Source organism: Poecilia latipinna, unplaced genomic scaffold (assembly GCF_001443285.1).
Source record: "Poecilia latipinna isolate Pla-1442-1.1 unplaced genomic scaffold, P_latipinna-1.0 Scaffold293, whole genome shotgun sequence".
NCBI classification, from domain to species: domain Eukaryota; kingdom Metazoa; phylum Chordata; class Actinopteri; order Cyprinodontiformes; family Poeciliidae; genus Poecilia; species Poecilia latipinna.
In genome coordinates, this window is record NW_015112909.1 from 228,415 (window position 1) to 252,764 (window position 24,350).

The 24,350-nt window shown below is 43.9% G+C and overlaps 1 protein-coding gene across 5 annotated transcripts in view; it reads right to left on the reverse strand.

Moving 5' to 3' along the window:
* Positions 1-24,350, reverse strand: part of chd6 (chromodomain helicase DNA binding protein 6) — a 62,068-nt gene that overhangs the window by 5,612 nt on the left and 32,106 nt on the right. For 3 of the 5 annotated variants that reach the window (XM_015034268.1, XM_015034266.1, XM_015034267.1), the window contains exons 17-43: positions 23,941-24,097; positions 23,661-23,871; positions 22,700-22,895; positions 22,205-22,369; positions 20,708-20,887; positions 20,510-20,620; positions 19,717-19,919; positions 19,537-19,617; positions 18,140-18,258; positions 17,898-18,057; positions 17,572-17,661; positions 17,357-17,460; positions 16,002-16,131; positions 14,787-14,865; positions 14,286-14,382; positions 12,625-12,997; positions 12,341-12,549; positions 12,025-12,122; positions 11,079-11,846; positions 10,262-10,513; positions 9,349-9,592; positions 7,543-8,805; positions 6,470-6,621; positions 5,416-5,673; positions 3,108-3,746; positions 1,935-2,174; positions 178-318 (exon numbers count right to left, since the gene is read on the reverse strand). In XM_015034268.1, the coding sequence (XP_014889754.1) occupies positions 178-318; positions 1,935-2,174; positions 3,108-3,746; positions 5,416-5,673; positions 6,470-6,621; positions 7,543-8,805; positions 9,349-9,592; positions 10,262-10,513; positions 11,079-11,846; positions 12,025-12,122; positions 12,341-12,549; positions 12,625-12,997; positions 14,286-14,382; positions 14,787-14,865; positions 16,002-16,131; positions 17,357-17,460; positions 17,572-17,661; positions 17,898-18,057; positions 18,140-18,258; positions 19,537-19,617; positions 19,717-19,919; positions 20,510-20,620; positions 20,708-20,887; positions 22,205-22,369; positions 22,700-22,895; positions 23,661-23,871; positions 23,941-24,097 (6,720 nt within the window). The remainder of the gene's footprint in view (positions 1-177; positions 319-1,934; positions 2,175-3,107; positions 3,747-5,415; positions 5,674-6,469; positions 6,622-7,542; positions 8,806-9,348; positions 9,593-10,261; positions 10,514-11,078; positions 11,847-12,024; positions 12,123-12,340; positions 12,550-12,624; positions 12,998-14,285; positions 14,383-14,786; positions 14,866-16,001; positions 16,132-17,356; positions 17,461-17,571; positions 17,662-17,897; positions 18,058-18,139; positions 18,259-19,536; positions 19,618-19,716; positions 19,920-20,509; positions 20,621-20,707; positions 20,888-22,204; positions 22,370-22,699; positions 22,896-23,660; positions 23,872-23,940; positions 24,098-24,350) is intronic. The other 2 variants (XM_015034269.1, XM_015034270.1) reach the window with 2 other exon arrangements.

Below are 24,350 nucleotides of genomic sequence, written 5' to 3' on the forward strand. Positions count from 1 at the left end.
GTGTGTGTGTGTCTGTGTGTGTGTATGTAGGTGTCTCTCTCTGTGTCTGTGTGTGTGTGTGTGTGTCTGTGTGTGTGTATGTAGGTGTCTCTCTCTGTGTGTGTGTGTGTGTGTGTGTCTGTGTGTGTGTATGTAGGTGTCTCTATGTGTGTGTGTGTGTGTGTGTGTGTTCCCTACCCTGCGTCCTGTTCCCCGGTGAACTACAGGGACTCTCTCCTCCCCCGTCAGAGTGTTGATGTCCAGCTTGGTGGGATCTTTGCAGCGATGCCTCCTCTGTTTGGGACGCTCCACAAAGCTGTGCAGGAGACTCGCTCCCGACTGAAACGAGACAAAATAAAGTCATTAAAAACATCAAAGTCTCCATGTTATGTTTTTAAGAATGATTTGGAGTCACAACGCTGCCTCATCATGTCAGTGTTAACATCTGGTCCAGCAGGTTTGTGGTCTGCAGCGCCCTCTGCTGGCGTTCTTCTGAATAACTGCTGTAGTTTGTTGTTTTGTGCGGCCTTACTTATTTTCTGCATTTCCATTAACCAAACAATTTCACAAATTGAAATTATGAAAATAAATTTTCTTAATGGAAGCACATCAATTTGGAAAAATGTTTTTCAGGCGTACCAAAACAGATGTATTTTGAAAAACTGCAATGGAAATATTGCATCTCAGGAGTCACATGATCAACATCCCGATGTTACTACTGGCAGAAACGGCAAAGATGACGACAGGAAGTGGAAGAAGGATGCTGGTTTGTTTTAGTTTTTTCAAACAGTGAACAATCATTCAAATCAGTGGATTTAAATTATTTTTAAAATGACTCAATAATTCTTCCCAAACCAAGCAGCTACTGGGCAGCGATCACCGTTTCCTTAAGTTCATCACTCGCTGCATCTCCATTAGTCATAAAATTGTTCAAACTGTAATTCCAAAAATAAATTTGCTTCATGGAAACATCCCAACTTTGAAGAACAAAATGTTTTTGGTGGTGAGATGGATTTTTTTCTTTTTTCACATCTCAGGATGACCAACAGCCCGATGTTACTGTTGGCTGAAACGCTGAAGAAGACGACAGGAAGCAGCAGGAGCAGGAATATTTTTCAGTTTCTCAGAATGAGTCACAGGACTTTGGTTTTTAGAATACTATTAGATTCATAGCATGCTATTGGCACACAGATCTACGTCTGCCAGGCCCGGGACCATGCTGCTGCAGCCGTGCTGAGTGTGATATAACTGTGACGAGGCGTTGAGCAGCACTGCGCCCCGCGCTGACTAACTGCATCTTTACACCTCAAATAAAGTCATTATTTACTTCAGGCTGAAATAAAATGTTTCTGCCAAAGCAACTGAAGTCTATTTTTCTTTTATTATGCTTTTAAATTACAAATAGCCATAAAATGTTATTAATGAAAACAACTCTTGAAGGAAAGAACTTCTTTTTTTACTTCCATGTGTTTCCAATCATTGGAAATCCACACTTTCAGAATCTGTTAATAACTGAAAACAAGTAGATTTGTTAATTTGTTTTATCGTGGCTGTTCACATTTACAAAACGGCGCCACTTTTCTCATTAGGATGAACAAAGAAAACAACAATAAGTGAGTTTAGAGACTAATATTTTGACTTCAGGTTCATATATAAAGATGTTGTTGTGGAAACAATTTCAAGTTAAGTTAGGTCTATGATTGTCAGCTAAATGGGTTAAGCTAACGCTCCATTTAGCTAATGGAGTTAACACTGAACAACAACAAAACGTCTGAGAAACGCTGCTTTAATGCTGTATGAGCTTTACTCAAAGAACCCACAGGCCCAGCCACTCCTGCTGCCAAACTCTAAACCATCTATCAGCTATTAGCCAAAACCTGGTGGAGCTGCGTGCGCGTCAGCTGCTCTCCTACCAGCAGCTGTTAACTTTCACCTGAACCAACAGAGATACGTACGTGAGCGAAGGCCGGCAGATCCATGCTGTAGCCCGGATTCTGGCTCAGCCACTCGATCAGGCCTTTGCTGGCCGCTTCCCTGTCGATGGCCACGATCTCTGGCTGAGGAGGCGTCTGGGTGGGGGTGGGGGTGGAGGAGGAGGAGGGTGTGGGAGGACCAGCAGGCCGCTCGGACGGAGACGGGGACGGCGAGGAGGTGGAGGACGACACGGAGGAGTGGCTGATGGCCTCAACCCGAGCCTGTAGGGGGACACACAGATGCAGATGAGGTGACACGTTATTCTTCGTTAAACCCCAAATCTGTAGGCAACGCAAATAATTCTTAAATACTGAGATTTTAGTCTGGTCAGTTATGAGCTGTTTTAGAGTCTCTGTCACTTTAAATCCAAATAAGCTGCATCTGGCCACGCCCCCACCTCAACATTTACACTCTCACATGAAAATGGCTGCAAACAGAGTTATTCAACTGTACATGTTTAAAAAAGAAAAAGTGGTTGAAGGAAAACAAGATGGAGACAACATGAATTCTCTTTGTTTCCAACAATGGTGAAAGAAAAGCAGAAATGGAACCTCCTGCACAACCAACAAGTCAGGTCCATGTACATTCAGACAGTTTTTCGTCTGAAACAAAAAATGAATGTTTATGTTTACTAAATGTTTACTAAACCAAAGTGAAAAGTTGGGTAAAAACCCCAAAAACAAAACAAAACAAAGAAAACAAACTGCCTCAACATACACGCAATCAACAACAAAACACTTGTCTTTTCTAGCAGCCATTGTACAACCAACCAAAAGTGCTGGAGCTCTGCCAGGGTTGCTAAGTAACAGGAAGGCTTGGCTGGGGTTGCTAGGTGATGGACTGAACTCTGCTGGGGTTGCTAGGAAACGGCTGTCTGCTGATTTGTGACATTACATCCCGGAGGTTTTTTAAACGGCTCATTTTCCAGACATCAAAAAAATATTAATTTATTACCAGAATTCAACTGGGTTTCTTTTTTTAAGAAACACTTGACTTGTTTTTAGAAGCAGTAGAAACCCAAGTGGAAAAACAAAAATGTACAAAATTAAAATTCTGATTTTCCTTTAAGCCCTTTTGGGTTTTCCCTGTTTCTCCTGAGGTCGCCCTCAGTTTCTCTGCCTGTTCAGACCATAAGCCCCGCCCCCTCCACCCACCTGAGCCTCCGGCAAGTGCAGCCCTCGGCTCTTGGCGAACTCGGAGTACAGAGCCTCCACGTTTCTCCGTCTCCCTCTCCTCCTCCTCAGGGAGTCGTCTCCCCTCAGGCTCCCGTTGACGATCTGCCCTGTGACCGGGTGGATGAGCCCCGCCTGCAGGATGCCCGACATGTCGATCCCCACCGAGCCGGGCAGCGGCGCTGTGATGGGCGGCAGCGGCGGCAGCTTGTGGCTGCCTGCAGCGCCGGCGTTTGGGTGGCCGATTCCAGCTGCTTCGTTCGTCCCCGCACCGCTCGTGGTGCTGATCTCTCCAGAGGATTTTGTCAGATCTATCGCTGCTTCCTGCCAGCCGTTCAACATGGTGCCAGCGCGGTGGGACGGAGTGGTCACCACCGCCACCTTCTCTTCACTGGAGCTGCTGGCGGCGGCAGCGGCGCTCGTGTGGCTCGGCGACGCAGACTTCCCGGCTAAGATCTTAGCGGCCGCGGCAGCTGCAGCGGCTTCATAGTCGAAGGACCGCCGACCTCCGGCCCGTTTGAGCTCAGGGAGGAAGGGAGGAGCCACGAGCCTCTCCTGCAAGAGAGGCAAGGAGGTGAGGCGCCAAGCTGCGCGCCCACATGCGGCGCCCCGCGGCACGTACTGTCCGGGTGGGCAGGGTGGGTGAGACAAGAATGGGAGAGAGATGATGGCTTTGGTTAAACACACATATGGACTGAGACACAACGCACGGGCTGCTGTGGATTCAGACCTGGGTGAGAGTCAACCTGATGAGGTTTGGAAGCTGCATTAATAATTTTAGACACATTGCATGTTACTGTTTACTTCCAGCGATCAACGCCGGAGGGCAAAAAGACGATTCTTTGACTTTTCATCCATAGCTGCGCTGCTGCAGTTGAACAATTAAATTAAACCTGGACCTGTAGGTATTAATTTATTGCAGTGTCACAGCAAAGGGAAAAATATCGCAGAAAAACTGTTAAAAAAACAACTAAACAACTCAAATCTTTCATTTATCCTGCTCTCCATGTCGGCTACACTACACACAGACCTGTTGCCATAGCAACTGACTGACAACTCCACTAATGTTTCAGGATTCACCACCAAAAAACATGCAAACATTTCCCAAACAAAGAACAGAACATTCAGTAAATAACTGTTTTATGTTTTTAGGTTTGATGCTTATTTTGAGATTATTAATAAGTGATTGCTTTGGTAGATTAGCTATCGCTGCTATTAGCCAAGCTAATACAGTGGTGGTTGATTAGCTAATTTAAACACCTGCTCTACTGATGATCTGTCAGAGTTGGTGAGGCTCAGCTTTACTTTTAATTTTTGTAACTGAACCAAGACACACAGGATTCCACATCACAGCTACATGTTAAGTTCTCATAGTCAAGCTAGCATAACTGACCTACTTCCCTCTCCCTCGCTATTTTTTTTTTTATTCAAACTTTCTCCTGGCCTTGTGATCTAGTTGTCATAGTGTTGATAGCAAAGCACTGCGTCCCTTTTTCTTTCATATATAACACATATATTTAAGGTTTAACCCGTTATATCAGCAGTTAAAACCAGTGCTAGTCATCGTAGGCGAGCAGTTTTTTGCCCTCCAGCAGGAAGCTGGCTGCAGGATCTAGCATGTGTGTCTTCACGCTACAAAGCGCAACGGGATCATCTACCCAAGTCTGATATCCGCATATAAAGCTTTACATGGTACAGAATAAGCAACAAAGCAACATGTTGACAGGAGGTGCCCAGTGCTGCAGGACTAACTGAAGCTAATTCAACGTTACTCTGTTCATCATAAAGGGACTTTAATGTTTTTAAAACACTGTAAAATATCTACATATTTATTAACTGATCCGTGTTTATTGCATTTACAGTGTTTTCATTATGTCAAGTTTCAACAACAAACTTCAGGTTTTTCTGGACCAAGAATACTTGGTAAGATTTTATGTTTTTTCAGTGTAGTCACTGGATTCAATGCAAAAACACAAAATCTTAGTATTTTTGTCTAATTTCTAGTCCACATATTTTAGAACACTTGAAATGAGACAAAATTAATTTAAACTTTTCTGGAAGCTGTAGGAGCTTGTTTGAAGTGAACATGGTTTTGTGTTTTTGCAGTGCAACATCCTCTGGGTTTGAGCTCCTGATTATTCTGTTGCAGATATTCTTTTGGACATTGAGCACTTCTGGAGACAAAACCCGGACAGAACTATGGCATGGAAGACAGAAACATGTAGACGGTGATAGATATGTAAAAAGGAGAATATTGAATTAATTCGCTGGTTTTTGCAGAACGCCTCACCTTGGGAAGTCGAGTGAGGGGCGGCGGAACGGGGAACCCCAAACCGCCCTGCTGGACCCGCGGCTGGCCCGGCCCGGCGCCGGGGGCCGCACCGGGCAGGAACCCGGCTCGGTGGTGGTGGTGCTGCGCTAAACTGTTAGCCAGGCACGAGTTGGCCGCCACGGAGCCAGGGGAGTCGTATTGCTCGCTCGATGACGGCCATTTTCCCTTCAGGATGGCGTGGCAGATGCTGTCCAGCCGGTTGATAATAACTCTGTCCTGCAGGGGGCGATCACAAGCAGAACTGCAGCTATAAATTCCCTAGCACGACTGTTTGTTTGTTTGTTTAGTTCAATTATGAACTTGGTGTTTTTACATCAAGCAGGTTTAGTCAAAAAGTTTAGACATTCTGGAATATTTTATTCTTGCAAATTTCCGATTTTTCAAACTCAGATACTTTCATGTTTCTTCAAGAAAATTTCTGAAATTAATCTCAAACTTTCACATTTTTTAAAAATTTTTTTAACTTTTCAAACTAATTTCAGAGTTTCTTCTACATAATTTCTGAAATTAATTAAAAAAAATTTCTTGCAGATTTTCGGAGATAATTTCAGAGATTTATCTCAAAATTTCAGAGTTTTTCTGGCTTTATTTGATTTTTCAAAGTTGGAAATTTCCAATTTCTTTTTCTAGAAAATTTCTGAGATTCATCTCAAAATTTCTGAGCTTTTCAGCAGAAATTAAGTCTGTTTTCCTGTCTGCAGTGGCCCTAATCATCGTTTTACTCCTCCATAGTACGGAGCAGTAAAATAACAGACAAAAATAAATAATATCTGAAATCTTAAGTCTTGAAAGATCCTTCCTGAAAAGGTAAACGTGCAAATTTGTCTGCATAAAAACTTAGTTTATTTCCTAACTCAATGAAAATCCATATGAGAAACGATAAGAAACCTAATCGATAAGTGGAATCAATACTGGAATCGGTATCACATCCCTACGTCTTGACAGAAGGGAAACCAAAGAAAATGGCCGCCCATCTTGCACCCCTATGAGGCTGAGGAAGGGCTGAGCGAACCTTCGGCCACTCGGAGAAGGAGAAGAGCGCTTTCTCCTGCAGCAGCTGAGCGATGGTCGGCTCCCGGCTCTCATGCAGCCCGTCGGGAATCTCACACATGGAAGCGGGAGCTGCAAACCTCGGACTGCCGGGATATCCTTCCACCGCAGGAACTGCAGAGGTGGCAGAGAAACGTCAGCTCACGGCGAGCAACGTTAAACGATTTCACTTATTATTTTTTATTTATTCAGTCATTAAATAATTTATTTGCAGTTCAAAAAACTGCAACAATTTAAACAATTTCACTGAAAAGGTAAAGGTAGAAGATAAAGGATTACATTTATGTCCTACACATCAGATTAAACTAAATTAATCATAAATCGTTACAGTATGTAATTCTGTTGTTTTTTATAAAAATTCAGACTTTTTTTCCCCAGTGGCTCTAATCTTCTTCTGTAGATTTTCTTTGCACCCTTGTCCCTGGTGGGGTTGGGAGGTGCTGGTGCCTCTCCGGCTAATGTTCTGGGTGAGAGGTGGGGTCACCCTGGACAGGTCGCAGGGCAACACAACCATGCACACACACACTCACACCTAGGGGCAATTTGGAGATTAACCTGATAGTCATGTTTTTGGACTGTGGGAGGAAACCGGAGTACCCAGAGAAAACCCACCATGCACAGGGAGAACATGGAGACTCCATGCAGAAAGACTGGGGCTGGGAATTGAACCCAGAACCTTCTTACTGCAAGGCAACAGCTCTACCAACTGCACCACTGTGCAGCCCTCTTCTGTAGATATTCATATTCAAATTCACTTCAGTTTTACTTTATGCTGACTGTCTTCTCAAAATCCACATTTTTTTCAGTAAAAGAGAAAAGTCAGACTTTCCTCAGAATTGACTATTTCTTCTAAAAAATCCTGACTTCTCATCTCAAAATTCTCTTTTTGTTAAATTCTCTTTTATCATAATTCTAGTTTTTATCTTCTCAGATTAAAGTCAGATTTTTTTAAATGGCCCTAATCTTCCTCCGTAGATATTCAATTGAACCCTGTAATGTTTTATTGATCAGAAGAAAAGGTGGAATCGTTCGTACCCGGGGAGCTCGGCCTCTCCTCCTTCACCTGGCCCTTCAGCGGACTCTCCGCCGCCTCGCCCTGCTCCAGCTTCGGCGTCAGGACCGTGCTGTCCGCCTCCAGCGTCTCACGCTTCATCTCCACCTTCACCTCAGGCGAGGCTGTGAACCCCAGAACCTCCGGCTTCACCTCAGCTTTGATCTCAGAGCCGTTCGGGAACGGCGCGAACTCCAGAGCGTCGGGTTTGCTTTCGGGCTTGATGGCGGACGTCTCCGGAAATCCGGCAAACCTCAGAGCTTCCGGTTTGATCTCCGCCTTGAACCTCACGCCGTCCGGGTAGACGGCGAACCGCAGGTCGGCCGGCTTCACTTCCGGTTTGATTTTGCCGCAGTCGGAGAAAGCGACGAACTGCAGGACTTCAGGTTTGACGTCGAAGCTCTCGGACTTCATGGAGAGGCTGAGGTCTTCGGGTTTGGCATCGAGCAACGGCGCTCGCAAAGGAAACTCCAGCTGCTCGGCTTTGGTGTCCTCGGACTTCACGGGGAAGGAGAGGAAACGGGAATGCTTGATGTCGGAGCTGTCTGGGCAGACGTCCTCCGCTGCCTCGGTTTTCGGAACCACGAACCGCAGTGGCTTCCTCTCTTCATCGATGGAGAATTTAAGATCCGATGACTTCCCGTCGACATCGTTTAAAGTCAAATTAGCCTTGATTTCATTTTGATCCAGGAGATTTTCCCGATCCAGAGAGAAAGACGAAGTTTCGCTCCGGTTCAGGTCGGGATCCACTGAGACGGTGCGCTCTCCGGGTTCTGCTAGCTCTGACTCGGCCAGTGCCATCAGACCGGGTTTATCCTCCATCTGTTCCTCCGCAGCGTCGCCCAGAGAGACGCAGTCCAGCCGACCCTCGGAGATCTCGTTAACTTGATCCGCGCCAAAACCGCCACCAGAACTTTGAGAGCTCTCCTTCATTTCCAAAAACTCTCCGGTTTCATTGCGGATAAAAGCCTCAGCGTCAAGAGAACTGTCCATCGAGCGTTCCTCTTCGGTCTGATACAGGATCAGGCCGTCCACGTCTTCTGGCGGCGCCTCGATGGACGCCGGACACGCCAAGCTGCCGTCCTGCTCCAGCTTCCCCAGGTACGGCTGCACCTCCCGGGACAAATCCTCGCCATCGTCCTGGAGGTCTGGAGAAAGCCGCTGCAGGATCTCCTCCGTCTTATCCAGCTCCCGTTCTCCGTCCTCCATCTGGGGCCCGTCCAGGACGCCGACGCCACGGTCCACACCTTTCAGCAGAAACAACGAGAAGGCCAATACATCAATTAGTCGCATCATAAATGAAAACAAACTCGGTCATTTCCATTTGTATAATTTGTTTCTCTCTTTTCTCTCCTTTTCTACCAAAATCTGGATGCTAAAAGTTTTCAGTTTGGTCTTTTATTCTGAACTAGCCCTTTTGTTGAAGGACAGTTGTGTTTACAGAGAAATCCTAACATTTTATTTGTTGTTTCTCTTGTTTTGTTTATTTATTTTGAATATTAAGAATGTCTTCCTGTTCCAGTGTTAAATGTTCATTAGAATTTAATGTGTTCTTGCATTTTTATGCCATTACCATCATATTACTCAAAAATGGTCTCAAAACAACAACATAATAACTTCCAGGAAAATATACATTTGTTATGTTGTCAGGTCCCAATAACTGATAAACTGGTTTTCCAAAGTCGGACGCTACTGTCCAAACTTTCATTCATACTTTCATCCATTCCTGAAATCTGGAATTAAAAAGAGATTTCCTTCAGGTCTAAACTCTCTTAATTAAATTTACGTACCTTCCTTCTCTGCTTCCTCTTCATCTTTGTCTTCGAATTCAAACCCAGCGCCTCCTTCCTGGTCGTCTCCGTCCTCCGCTGGGTGGATCAAGCTCTCGGAGACGTTGGAGTGGCCGAGTCCATCCTGCGGCTCGTGGGCGGTGATGTCGGGTAAAGAGAGGGGCGGCGGCGGGACGTAGGGCAGCGGCGGACTGGCCGACAGGTCTGTTTGATCCGGACTGGCCTCTTCGTTCACCCCGATGTCCTGAGGGATTGAACACAGAGGAGTCTGGATTACTGCAGGTTTATTCTGATCATCTCCATCTTTTCTGAGCAGTAATTTCAGCACCCAAGTGTGCCAGGCAACCTAACCACAGCGGCGGGTCCGTTAAACATGGAGAGGACCACTGATGGACATGGCTGGAAAGGACAGCGTCAATAACACGTTGCATGTTATTGTTTACATCCAGACATTTAGCGCATGCGCACAACGCCGGCAGGCAGAAAGACGATTCTTTTACATGCCGCGCTGATAGCGGCGCTAGAACCGTTCACTAAATGAAACCTGGACATGTAGGTATTATTAATTTAGTGCAGTGCGCCATGAAAAGGGAAAAAATTGTTAAAGAACAACTCAAAACCGCTTGTTCTCTGTGTCAGCTAAGCAGACTTGTTGCCATAGCAACATGCAGACTTGTTGCCTTAGTAACTGACAACGACGGCACCTCATGTCTCCGGATTCAACACCAAAAAACAATCGAACCGTTACCATTTTATGTTTTCAGGCCTGATGTTTATTTTGCGATTATTAATAAGTGATCAATACGGTAGATTAGCTACGGCTGCTAGCAGCTAAGCTAACACTGCGGCGGTAGATTAGCTAATTTAAACACATCAAATTAAACATCGCATGTTAAGGCTCTCATAGTCCCACCTTAAAGAGCATGTAGCTCGACGACAGCGGCTCCACTGAATCGCCCGTTGAAGGGTGAGACGGAGACGACGAAGGCGGGAGGCCGAGACACTCCTCCAGAGTCCCTCCTTCCTCTCCTCCCCTGTCTCCGCCCTGAGCCTCCTCCTCCTCCTCCAGGAAGCCTGTCTCCAGGGCGGCGGGGCCGAGGATGGGGTCAGACTCGTTGAACATGTGCTCAGCTGGACTGGTGTGATCCGCGCTGTCCCAGGGAGCCTGCAGGAAACCCGACAGATTCAGAAACACCAAGAACAGAGATTTAAGAAATGCAGCGGAAGGAGCTAACGATACACTAAGAAGATAAGATACCTTAAGAACCAGTTAACACCTCAATATTACATGTTTTCTTAAGGAAATCCTCATTTTTTGCCAAAATTGCTGAAAAGTTTGAACTTATAGTCAGAAAACTGGGAATCCAAAAACAAAACCAGCTTCAAGCGGCGACTTTTTCTGCTGATCTAAGTTTTATATCTAATGCTGTTCAACCTGAAACAGAAGCATTCTGGGAAAAAATATACATGTTATGTTTTAAATCTGATTTAATCCTTCAAAAACAACAGATAAACTGTGACATAAACCGGCCTGGATTGGCTCATCAGGAGGATCGGGACACTTCCTGCTGAGCCGTTTCCCTCTCTCTTTATTATTATTATTATTATTTCTCTAAAGTAAGGCCGGTATAAAGTACTTTGAACTGCCGTGTGCTATAAATAACCTTGACTGATGTAACATTTTAAGGTTTTAATTTCATGTTCTCTGCCTGGTCTGCGGCGCTGCGAACCTGTAGCTGGTCCAGCTCCACCGACGGCGCCAGCAGCCCCGTTTCCTCCGACGACCCCTGCTCTCCAACAAGGACGTCGCTCCTCAGGTTCGCGTCCAGGTCGGCTCCGCCCACTCCGTACGAGTTGAGCATGCTCTGACCCCCGGTGGCGGAGTTGAAGGGGAACCCGTTGAGCGCGTCCTTGGAGACCTTCCCGCCGTGCAAGGCGTCGGAGTCGTGATGCAGCGCCCCCAGCTGCTCCAGCGTCTCATCCAACGGAGCGCAGTCCAGGAAGTCCACCCGCGACCCCGGTACCATGCCCAGGCTGGGCGAGCCGGAGTCCCCGGCGTCCAGCGGCGGAGGGTGGAGGTGGGGGTGAGAGGAGGAGGATGAGGAAGAGGAGGGCGAAGGCGTGGGTGGCGGCTGCTGGTGGTGGTTGGAGGCCTGGTGCGGATACTCCGGAGGCTGAGGGGAGTGATGGCCGAGCCCCGACTCGTACAGGCAGCAGTGAGGAAGCTGGGACGCAGACGCCGCCATGCCAGGGTGGTGAGGGTGATGATGGCTCTGGGGGTGAAGATGAGCCGGGTGCCGCCTGACGTAGTTCCTGTGAGCCTCCAGGAAGCTGAGCTGCGGGTCGTTGAGGATGTAGAAGTCGGTGCGGCTCAGGCCGTGGCGGGCGGCGCCGACCAGCAGGTCCCGGTCGTGTTTCCCGCTTTCCCACCAGACGGGGAGGTAGAGGGACGGCCGGCAGAGCTGGAGGCGGGCCGACAGGAGCGGGTGGCGCAGAACCTGCAGGTCAACACCGAGCTTTACAGAACCGCTTCAGCTACGGAGGCCCAGAAGGGACAAATATCTCTAGATATAAACCGGAAACCTCTTTCACTACGGAGGCTTAGAAGTGACAAATATCCCTAGACATAAACAGACATCTGCTTCCACTACGGAACAATTTCTGCAGAAACCTGACCTGCTCTCGGATCTTCCTCAGCAGCTCGATGCGATACAGCGTCCTGGCGGCGCGCTCTTCGGTCAGCGGCTCCACGAGAACGCCCGGATCTGCCAACCCTGAGGAAACAAAGTGGAGATTAACAATATTAAATGTCCTGTTTAGCAAAAATTCAGCAGTTATTCCTGAGAATAAGAGCATAAGTACACAGAAAAATTAAGATTTATTGGAAATCTGCATTTTAAAGTGCAACTAAGCCCCAGAGAAATTCTGCCAACACCAAAGTTGGCAGAGCAAAAAGATTGCATTTTCCGGCGGCCATTTTGAGCCTCGGTACCTTCTTCCTTCTTCGGCGGAAGCTTGCAGGCCGTCCTGCACATGTTGACGAACGAGTTGAAGTATCGCTCCAGGCTCTCGTCTGTCTTCCTCTCCAGCCGGGCCAGCGCTCTGAACTGGGACCAGTCGAACGCCTTCCTCTCCGGATCGTAGACGACACCGAAGGACGAAACGGTGCGGTAAAAGTCCGCCTGCTCCCGGCGGGTCCACCTGGAACGGAACCAGAGGGATGAATCCCTGATGGCACGGAAAACCCGATAATACGTCGATCTGCAGCGGCGTCACCTCCTCTGCCACTCCAGGAACAACGGGTCCGTCTCCGTGGAAACCACCGAGCACCTCCTCAGCTCCTCGCCCAGCTGCCAGGCCAGCGGCCCGCCACCGTGGTGGCCGTGACCCGACCCCGCGCCCCCCATCGCCATGCCGACCAGGCCGTCGTGCAGCAGGAAGTCGTGCCGCAGCATAGGCTCCCTGCGCAGCGTGAAGCGCTGGTAGGCCGTGATCAGGCGGCGGAACCGGGCCGTCAGGGCCGGGCCGGTGGGCCACAGCGGCCGGGCCTGGACGACGTGAAGAGACGCCACGCCCGACCCGGTGCCCGTCGTCGTCGTGGTAACCAGGGGTCCATCTTGGTTGCAAGGGTCGGCTGGCGTCTGAGAATCTGTGGAGGGGAAATCGGTTGAAGAAGAATTCAGATTTTCCCCTGAACTTTAGTAGAGCTTCAAAATGCAAAAGTAGAAAATATTACCAAGTTTTTCTGGTCTAGTTTCTAGAGCAAGCATTTTAGTTCACTCAAAATAAGACAAAACTAAATTACAAGTAACTCTTCAACAAAATAAAGGCATTTATTTTAAGGTAAATATTTTAAGGGTAATTTCATTTATTTCTGGATGGTAGGTCAACCAGAAAACACTTGTCTTTTCCAGCAGCCGTTGTACAGCACAAACAGCAATAAAACCAGCTGACTAAATGTGGTGGAACTCAGTTAGGTTGCTAGGTAACAGGCGGAACTCTGTTGGCGTTGCTAGGTAGCGGCTGCCTGCTGATTTGCGACGTTACGTTCCAGAGGTTTTTGAAACAGCTCATTCTCCAGACACCAAAGGGCATGAACTTATTGTGGATTCTTTTTTGTGAGTGTTTTTCTTAAACGCTTGAGCTGTTTTTAGAAACAGTCAGGACTCAACTGGAAGGATAAAAACCAGCAAATTCTGCATTTGACTCCAGTGACAATTTTAATGTTTTGTTCCACGTCCTTTTTAATACTGGACAGAAAATTATGCTGAATCCACATTTTTGCAAAGATTGAGGCTTTTAAATGCTGTGGTCTTAAACTTTTGAACATCTGACGAACAGCAGATTTCAGTTTAATGGTTGTTAAATAAAATGGTCTCACTGCCATTTCTTCTTTTCGGCACTTTACGTAAGATTCTTCTTAAGCTCCAACAGGTCAAAATGTGAATTGTTGTCATTTTTTAACTGGTCTTAAAGTTTCAGTCAGGAGGGAGATAGACCTGCCTCATTAAAATGTTGCGGAATAATAAATTGTCCCAGAAATTATTGCGATAAGCGATTATGGGGTTATTTTAAGACCATTTTCAAGGAATATAACAGTAATGGCCTAATAATTCAAGAACACATTCTCAATAACCTTTAAATTTTAATAAACATTTTAACACTGGAACTGGAAGACATTTTAAATATCCAAAATAAATAAACAAAACAAATAAAATTAATTATGAAGTTTCTCTAAACAAAACTGTCCCTCAGAAAAAGGATCTAGTTGAGACCAAACACCAGACTGAACACGTTTATCATCCGGACTTTGGCAGAAAAAGAGAAACTATAAATCATGCAAATAGAAATTATTGAGTTTGCTTTAATATGATGCGGTTAATTGATTTATTGCTGTTTGCGACAGGCCTAAGTGAAAATATCCTCAGGTTTTTCACCTGGAACGTCTTTCTGCTGCTGCTGGTCCGCCGCCTCGGCCTGAGCCGTGCTGTCGGGTTTCTCTGATGTGTCGACGCTGGAACAGGTTTCCTCCCCCTCAGAAAAAAAATAAAAATGTTTTCTGATAGTTTTTAGCTGCTTTTCCTCATCAGTTACAGCCCAGGATTCATCTCCGGAGAAAAAAAGCAGCTTTAAATCAGCTCTTTAGGTCGCAGAGATGCTGTCTGGACACATTTCAGACTGGATTCCAGTGCAGTTTCTGGTGTTTTCCTGTTTTTTAACAGGTTGGGTGTTTTTTCTTAAAGCTGTAGCTTTAAGAAGACACACACAACCTCTCTCAGCATCCATAAATAAGCAATAAAAATCTGTAAATTAGATTTTCCTAAACAGAACAATCCATTTTAATGAGTTCCATCTGTAAATCTGTTACTTTTACAGCAACCACAAGGCAGATTTCTACCAAAGTGTGCAACAAAAAGAGCAAAAACCCTGAGCTCTACCTGTCTGTTGTCGTCTTGATCCTCCTCTCCATTCGCTTTGCTTTCCGGCTTCTCCTTCACCTCCTCCGTTTTACAGCTGCTGACAGGGAAAAAAAGACATTGAAGGGGGAAATAAGTTAACAAACGATGACAGCGCTAAAGAGCAACACAGATCTATCATCAGAGCGGCTGTTCAGAGGGAGTTCACCATCAAAACGCTGCTGTGATCTCAGGAGAGAGAGGAAAACGCTGCAAGTCAGAAACGATGCAACAAATGTCTTCAGCAAGAAACTAAACCTGGAACTGAGACAAACTACGGAGGAAAAGATTCAAATCAGAGTCATTAAGAACCAGGAGTTTATTTCAGACGGAAAAAATCTGACCTCAAGTTGAAGGATTTGAGCTCCACGTTTCAATCAAGTAAAGAAAAAAAGTATCTGGTAAAAAGGCGACCAAAGAACTGAGTAACCGATCACAACAATAATTAATAATTAAAAATTACATCATCAGATGAACCAAATATAAAGTTAAATGGAAATGTTGGTATTTTAAGCACCAAAATGACAATAATTCATATCAATAACACATGATAAAGTCAGGCAAAAGAAATGTTTTTTTTCCAAATCAGTTTCTTTTCTCATAAATCTTTAACAAAACAAGGAACTGAATGTTTTTTGTTCAGTTTTATTCAGTTACTCGCTCTGGAAAAGAATCCAAACATAAGAGGAGTGACACTTCATAATAAAATTACTCAAGTAAAAGTACAGCGTGGAACTAGTTCTTTTCATATTATTTGCTCAAACAAGTTCCTATAACTAGCTGAAAAGTTACTTTTGAGTTAGTTTTGTCTTATTTCAAATGTACAGAGATACTCGCACTAGGAACTAGATCAAAATTATAAGATTTTATGTGTTTTTGCAGTGTAAGGATAATCAAAAAGAAGAGAGGTAGAATCTGGCAGGTGATCTGCTTTGCGCAATAAAATTCATGAAGCAAAGCATCAAAAGTTCCACTTTGAATGTAAAAACGCGGAAAAAATGGATATAAAAGTTAATTTATATCCAGATGGGAATCATCTAGCAGCCGTTTTTTACCTCCTACTGCTGCAAGTCAACAAAACTTAATTTATTTTACCTTTCTCCAATGCTTTATTCAACGTTTAACCTGTCTAAATGAAAAGTCTGATGTCTTTAAATGTAAATTAAAATGTTTTTGTAAATTAATCATAATTTTCACCTGTCCGTCAGCTCGGCAGCCGCCTCCGACCCTCCCTGCTCTGCAGACAGAGCTGTGACGTCCGGCATCCCAACTCTTTCCAGGAAGCAGAGGTCCGGATCGGCGCGCATGGCGTTGTAACGCTCGTATCCTGGACAGGAACAGAGAGACCGAGTTAAAACGCAAAGGAAACACAGCAGGAAGCAAAATGCTGCTCAAGTTTCATTAAATTAACGCAAAAAAGACCAAAAAACTACAAACTGAGAAAATCAAGGATTTTAAGGAAAGTTTTCAAACATTTCCAGCATCACGCAATACAAATGAACGAAAAAATACAGCTTCAGTTCACTACTATATCATATTTATTACAGTTATTAATCACTTTTCTGTGATTTTATTCAAAATTTTAGAGAAGGGACAAAATAAAACTGGACAGAAAACAAAAAACTAATTCATTTAAAATATCCCCAAATTTCAATACTGCTCTTTAAAAAATAAGACGATCAATAAGTCACTGAGCTTTTAGGAACAATAAGTATTACATTACATAGAAAAAACCCAAATAAATCATGTTGAGTGAAATGACCTCACAAAAAGAAAACAGTCTCTAAAAATGTTCTTACCAAGTTGTACAGCTTACAGAAATAACTTCTAACTGACTTAAAACAAGAAAAGTTTAGTCTGATTCAAGAGGAGTTGATTGTGCAAAACTCATATTTGCACATTATTTTTTACTTCCATTTGGGTCTCAGCTGCTTCTAGAAACACAAAACGCTCCAGAAAAATCCAGTCGGTGTTTTGGCAACAGGTTAATGTCTGTTTGGTATCTGGAAACTGAGCCGTTTCAAAAACCTCCCGACTGTTACGTCACATTATATGGGCACCGTTACTTAGCAACCCCAGCCAGCCCAGCCCCGTTTCCTAGCAACCCCAGCCAGCCCAGCCCTGTTACCTAGCAACCCCAGCCAGTCCAGCCCCGTTACCTAGCAACCCCAGCCAACCTAGCCCCGTTACCTAGCAACCCCAGCCAAACTAGCCCTGTTACCTAGCAACCCCAGCCAGTCCAGCCCTGCTTAATTCTAGCTGACCTATAACAAGAGAAGTTTAGTCTGATTTGACTTCACACAGTGAGAAAAAAATGTTTACATTTTCTTAATTAAGAGTATGAAACATCTGGTTTCAACTTTAAATAATTTTTTCCAAATTTAGGCTTTAAATCAAATGCTAAATTGCACTTTATTACAGGTTGAACATCAAACTCTTAAGGATTTGAAGCAGCCTCTGTGAATTGGGACCCATCGATTGAGTGAATTGGAAACCTCAGCGGTAATCTCGGTGTTACTCGGATGAAACGACAGCAACTTTCCGAGTCTCACCGTGTTTGTGGACTCCTATGAGGAGAGACTTGTCAGCGTCTGCGTCCCACCAAGTCACTGGAATCTCAATGTAGTCGATGTCAGGCAGCGACACCTCCAGCTTACTGTTGATGCACAAATAATCGAGCCGTTATCGTCAAGATCTGGACCATCTATCGACTGACGGAGTCTTTTCTTCCTGATTTGATTCAACATCTGCCATGTTTGCTACGTACCTGGCAGGTACCCCCTCCTGAGATTGATTAGCAGCCTCACCCAGAACCTCCACCTTCAGGTAGTACAACATCCTCACCCTCAGCAGCACCCTGGGACAAAATACAAGTGACAAAGGTTGAAAACGAAAACTGAAGCTAAAGCTAATCCATCATGTTTAGTGCACCGAGACGAGAACCTCAGCTGCTCAAAATGAGCTTTATTTAGCTGGACTGAGGAGAGAAAAGGTTGCAGCTCCTCCTTCATATGTTCTGCGTTGTTTCTTTAAAACTATCTGAGACAGAGAAAAACCTTCTAGCGTTTCATCGACCTGAGCTCCTATACTGACTTGTTGCAGTGCTGTTTGAGGTGCTTCTTGTAGCTCTCGTCCTGCAGCACCACCTCTGGGTTACAGTGGACCAGCCAGTCAGCGTTTTTAACGTCGGGAACATTCAGCTGATTCTTCAGCTTCTTCCCCTTCCTGCCCCGAGGAACCGGAGCAGACAGACCTGCGCACACAAACCAGACGCATTAACCTGAACTGGTAAAAATAAAGCAGTGCGCGTCGCATGTGGGCGGAGAAAGTCTAACCCGAGTGGTTGAGCAGCGCCTGGTCCTGTCCGTCTTTAGAAGGAGAGATCAGATCCCAGATGAAGCTCTTGATCTTGTCGTCACCTTTGTAGTGTTTCAGGCAGTAAACCAGCAGAGCCCTAATGGAAAAAACGGTCAAATAATGTCTGAATGCTTTCACTTAAAACAAGGAAAGTTCAAGCATTATCAAGATAAGTTTTCAGACGTTTCCAGCACTTTGGAGATAAAAACTATGCAAATGAACAAAGAAAACACACTATTTGTTATTACCGCAATTATTTTTTGTGATGGTATTCTACATTCACCAACAGGGACAAGTTAAACTAAAATATAAACAAAAAAACATTCCTGTTTCAACAATGTTTAACTTACAGAATATAACATGATCATTAAGCCACTAGTAATAATAAATATTCATTACAAATTGTGTTAAGGGAAATTACTTTCCTGCTCAAATAAAATATATCAAATATATCACAATACATCAAGAAAGTTGCAAAAAATGTCTAAAAAACTTAGATTTTTTTCATTTAGCAAATAAAAATAACAAATAAAATAACTGAAATAAAATAACCCATTTGGGTTTCAACTGTTTGTAAAAACAATCACATTCTATGGGCACTGTGCCGTTACCTAGCAACCCCAGCCAAGCTCAGCCCGTTACCTAGCAACCCCAGCCAAGCTCAGCCCGTTACCTAGCAACCCCAGCTCGTATCACGTGGTATCGAAACCACGTCAGCATAAGCACAGATACCAACTACTACACCTCCAATACATGTGGTGTCTGCTCCTTGCTGATACTTCGTGTAGGTCCCAAAGACGTAGGAGAGTATAAAGTCAAGAGTATAAAGGCTGGGGTTACCTAGCAACCCCAGCCAAGCTCAGTCCGTTACCTAGCAACCCCAGACAAGCTCAGCCTGTTACCTAGCAACCCCAGCCAAGCTCAGCCTGTTATCTAGCAACCAAAGCGGAACCCTAGAACGTTTGGGCAGCTGGTTTTACTGCTGACCAAATCAAATGCTAAAACACAATATCAAAGAAAATAAATCTCTAAAAAAATGTTCTGGCAAATTTTCTGTCATTTATCAAATATTAATAATTTTGGTAATTCTAACGGACCTAGAAGAAGAGAAGTTTACTCTGATTTAACTCAGTGAGAAAAATCTGTCTTTTTCTTAGATGTATGAAAATATCTGGTTTCAACTGTAAATAATGTTTTCTGAATTTAGGCTTTTAATCAAACATTAGATTACACATTAGTACAAAATTATACAGTGTAAATATCAAACACTTTCAAGGACTTTATAAAGAATTCAAGCTCTTTCCAAACCTTGAAAACACGTCATTGAAATTCAAGCACTTTGAAGGATCCCAAGCGGTTTCGGAGCTTTTCTTACCGACAGATCACCTCCATGTCTCTCTCCGCCAGGTGCCATTTAAACCGACCGTGGTTCAGGATGTCCTTCCAGCGACCCCAACTGAAAACCAAGATTCAGATAAACAACAGACACACCGCTGCAGATCTCACATGGTCTGAAGCGTCAGCATGAAGAATTGGGAGAATGTGGACGTCGTACCCGAAGATCAGGAGATTCTTCTCGACCCTGAAGCACTCGGCGCGGAGGTACCGCCTGGTGCGGTCGCCAAGGCGACGGGTCCGGCACGGACGCTCCTCCGAGTCGCTGTCCAGCTCGGAAAACTCCATCAGTTCGTCGTCCTCGAAGGAGTTATAGTGGCGGGTTTGTTTCCTGACGCGCGGCGTGTCGATCACCAGGGACTCCTGGACGGCCAGAGGAGGAAGAAAAGTGAAGAAATCTGGGTTGGGAACAAGACTTGCAGCTCAAAAGTCCAGATTTAGTCAGACTAAAACTTCCTGAGGATACGGTTGTTTTTTATTGATTCAATTTTAAAGCATAAATACAAAAGTCCACCATAAATTTATGGCAGATATCCCTGCAGTGTTGGAAAAACAGAGACTATTATGTAAAATTCATATTTTGCACATTTTGATTCTTACATTTGTATTTCAACTGTTTCTAAAAAAACAGCTGAACGCTTAAAAAAAAAACCACACAGATGTTTTTTGACAACAAGTTAACGTTTCTGGTTTCTGGAAAAGGAGCCAATTCAAAAACCTTCCTTTTCAAGGAAGCATAATAAGTCACCTTTAAGGAGAGTTAGATGTAAAAATGTAGGAATGGCTGAACTAAAGGATGGAAGTACTGCCAGACGTATGAACGCATAGATGTAAGAAAAGGACAAATATAGAGTTCGATGGACGGATATATAATAATTAGGATTTTTTTTTACTACACTTGTCTGAATTTGTTTTGCTTTACACAGGATATAAACGTTTTAGAGATATCATACCTTCTCTGATCTGGAGTCGATTTCCACCTCAGCGATTTTTGCCCATTTCTGCCAGAAGTTTGGATCGTCTAAAGAAATGTCCGTTCTGTTGCCGGACGACACAAAGCTGGCCTGAAGAAGAAGAAACAAAAAAAAATCTTAAAAACAGTTTTATAAGCAGAATTAATGATTTTAGCAGAAACATTTGATGTGTCAGACCTTTGCAAACGTGGAACCTTTCCCTTCAGACTGGATGGTGATGGTCTGCGTTCGCCTCTGCAGGATCTGATCGATGTCTTCCTCACAGAACTTGGAGCCTTCGTCTTCCTCATCCATCAGCGCGCCGTACGCTCCCTTCTTCAACAAATCCTCCACTTCCAGCTTAGAAAGCTGCTGCACCTGCAGCACCAAACAAAACACTGAAATTCAAGAACTTCTCAAGCATTTTCAAGGTAAGTTTTCAAGGTCTGACAGCACCACGCTTTGGAGGCAAAAATAAATAAAAAAAACTAAAAACTGGTCTCAACTCAATATGATACCATGTCATATGTTACTAGTATATAAAAATAATAGTATGTAAAATAACGTTTTGTGACAGTATTTTATATTCAACAGCAGCAACAAGTTAAACTCAAATATAACTAAATTTTATGTTTTGAAATATCTCTCATATCCTACACACCCGACTGATGCGAGAAAAAAAACACATTTAATTTAAAAATCCTCAATTTAAATAATGTTGTTTAACTTATGAAATACAAGTCAACCTTTATTTCAGCTACTCAGATAAATAAGTTACTGAGCCATTATGAATAATAAATATTCATCATATAGAAACAATCCAAACAAATCATGTTACCGTAAAATAACCTGCCTGCCCGAATGAAACGCTGAAATAAGGTATACAGACAAAGTTACAAAAAACATTCTAAAAAACTGAGGTTTTCTTTCACCGAGCAAATAAAAATATTTGTTGTTAATTCTAAACAATCTAAAACAAGAAACATTTCGTCTGATTCAAAGGGGGTCTTTTATGCAAAACTCACTTTTTACACATTTTTGTTCTTCCATTTGGGTTTCACCTGCTCCTAAAAACCAGCCCAAGTCACATTCTATGGGTATTGTGCTGTTACCTAGCAACGGCAGCCATGCCAAGCCCCATTACCTAGCAACGGCAGCCATGCCAAGCCCCATTACCTAGCTACGGCAGCCATACCCAGCCCCGTTACCTAGCAACGGCAGCCATGCCCAGCCTACAACGACTCATCCTACAACGACTTCCTGTTGTCGCCTTCAGTAGGAACATCTGGTTGATGATCACACGAGCTGTGTGACGCAGATAAAAGTGTCTCTGATATGACAAAAACTTTATCCCAGCGCAAAACTATTATATGAAAAAACAAGGTTTTCTTTTGATTGTTGCGTTTCGGTTAAACAAATTTATTATCATAATTCTATTTTAAGTGATTTTACGGTTAATGGAAAAGTAGCTTGTGAGGAAAAAATTAATTTTTCTTAGTTATATAAAATTATTTGGTTTCAGCTGTAAATACTGATTTCCAAATTTAGGTTTTCAAACAAATATTAGATGGCAATTTATTACAAAACTGTGTAGTTTGAATATTAAGCAATTTCAGGGATTTTTTTGCGGAAATCAAGCACTTTCCAAACCCGTACGAACCCTGAGCTTTTCTTCCTGTTAATTCAGACTCTCACCCCGTTGAGGCTTCCTTTGCGGTTGATGTCCTGAAGAACGGCTTTGTCCAAACCCAGCTTCAGGCTGGCCTTGTCGAACATTTCCCTCTCGTACGAGTTTCTGGTGATCAGTCTGTAGACTTTCACCGCTTTGCTCTGTCCGATCCGATGGCATCGAGCCTGAGCCTGAAATAAAGAAACATAAAAAAAGCCGTCAAATCAACATTGGTTTCTGCAGAAAGGTAAGAAGAATGTGGTCTAATTGAATGGACCAACTTAAAAACTAAGCTGGTTTAATAAAGGGCTTCTGACTGCCCAGATTTAGCAGACCAGACCCGGACCGGGTCTGGTCCGGTCCGGTCCAGTATGAGCCAGTCCAGTCCAGTCCAGGCTGACCCAGTCCAGTCCAGTGCAGTCCAGTCCAGTCCAGTCCAGTCCGACCCGGTCCAGTCCAGTCCAGTCCAGCCAGGCTGACTCGGTCCGGTCCGGTCCGTGTCTCCAGGCTCGCTGACCCACCTGCAGGTCGTTCTGTGGGTTCCAGTCCGAGTCGAATATGATGCAGGTGTCTGCGGCCGTCAGGTTGATTCCCAGGCCTCCGGCCCGGGTGCAGAGCAGGAACACGAAGCGGTCCGAGTCGGGCTTGCAGAACCGATCGATGGCCGCCTGCCGCAGGTTCCCCCGCACTCGGCCGTCGATGCGTTCATACGTGTAGCTGAACGCACCAGAAGCAGCGAGCAGATGAGAAGGAACAGTAGCAGTTATTACCTTCTACACTGCACTGTAGAAGAAATCATTGTTTAATTATTAAAATTAAAAATAATCTGTCATTAGTAATCAATCAATATTCTAACTGGAATCAAATAAATAAATGCCCCCATAAAATAAAAACCTTCTAATAATAAAAATTGTGAAGTTTTTCTGTCGATCCCAATTTTATTTATTTATTTCAAGATTTATATCTTTTTATTTCACTGTTTATTCTTTTATTTTGTGAAGCTACTTTACATATTCCACTTATTTTATAACTCCATTTTTATTTTATGTGTTTATATTCAAAATAAATAAATAAAAACTAAACCACATAAAAACAAACTCATTAAAAAAACTATTTTTTCCCACATATATTGAGCTTTATTTTATTTTCAATATGGATGTTTAATTGTTATGGCTCGATATTAATAAAGTTTGAATTCTAGTGAACATTTAACACTGGAATACATTTTAAATATCCAAAATAAATAAACAAAACAACAAATACAATAAATTATGAAGTGTCTGCAAGTAAACTGTCCTTCAAAATAAAAGCCCTAATTGAGACCAAAGCACCAGACTGAAGTTTTATCATCCAGTTTTTAGTAGAAAGAGAGAAAATGATAAATCATGGGAACTATTGAGTGCGTTTAATTATTTATCATGTGATTTATTGATTAATTTGGACAGGGCTATTAATCAGTCTGCCTGTGACGGTCCAGCTCACCGCCTCTGGATGAGGTAGTCCTCCAGGATGTCCAGACAGCGGACCATCTGGGAGAAGATCAGCACCTTGTGGCCCCCCGACAGCAGCTTGGGCAGCAACTTGTCGATCAGAACCAGCTTCCCGGCCGCCTGGATCATCGCCTGTAGCTGGAAATCCGGCGCCTCTGGGCTGTGGCTCTTCTTGAAGCTTTCCAGAATCTTCTCCTCCGCGCCTGAAGGAAATGGTTTGAATAAAAACGGCGTAGATCTGAACGACGTTTGGTCCAGAAACAAGGCGCTACCTGTGATGAGGTACGGGTGGTTGCAGCACTTTCGGAGCTCCATCATGGTGTTGATGAGGTTCGGCATGTTGTGTTGGTTTGCTCCTTTAGACAGGAAGGAGAAGTTCTTCTCCAGGATGGCCCGGTAGTATTTCTTCTGGATGTTCGTCAGCTCCACCTGGACACACACAAAAAACACTCTGAAATGACCAAAATAAGGAGAAGACTTTCAAACTTTTTCTCAGTAGAAACTCCACGACTTTGCAACAAAAATGTACCAATCAGGATGTGGAGCCATAAAAAAGTTTTAGGCTTTTGAAAATCCTTGTTTTTTCTGAGATTATACTACAAATGTTTTGTTTTTTCTAGCAAAGTTTCAACTTTTCAAACTCTGGTATTTCTTTGTTTTTTCTAAGACTAAACTTAGAAAT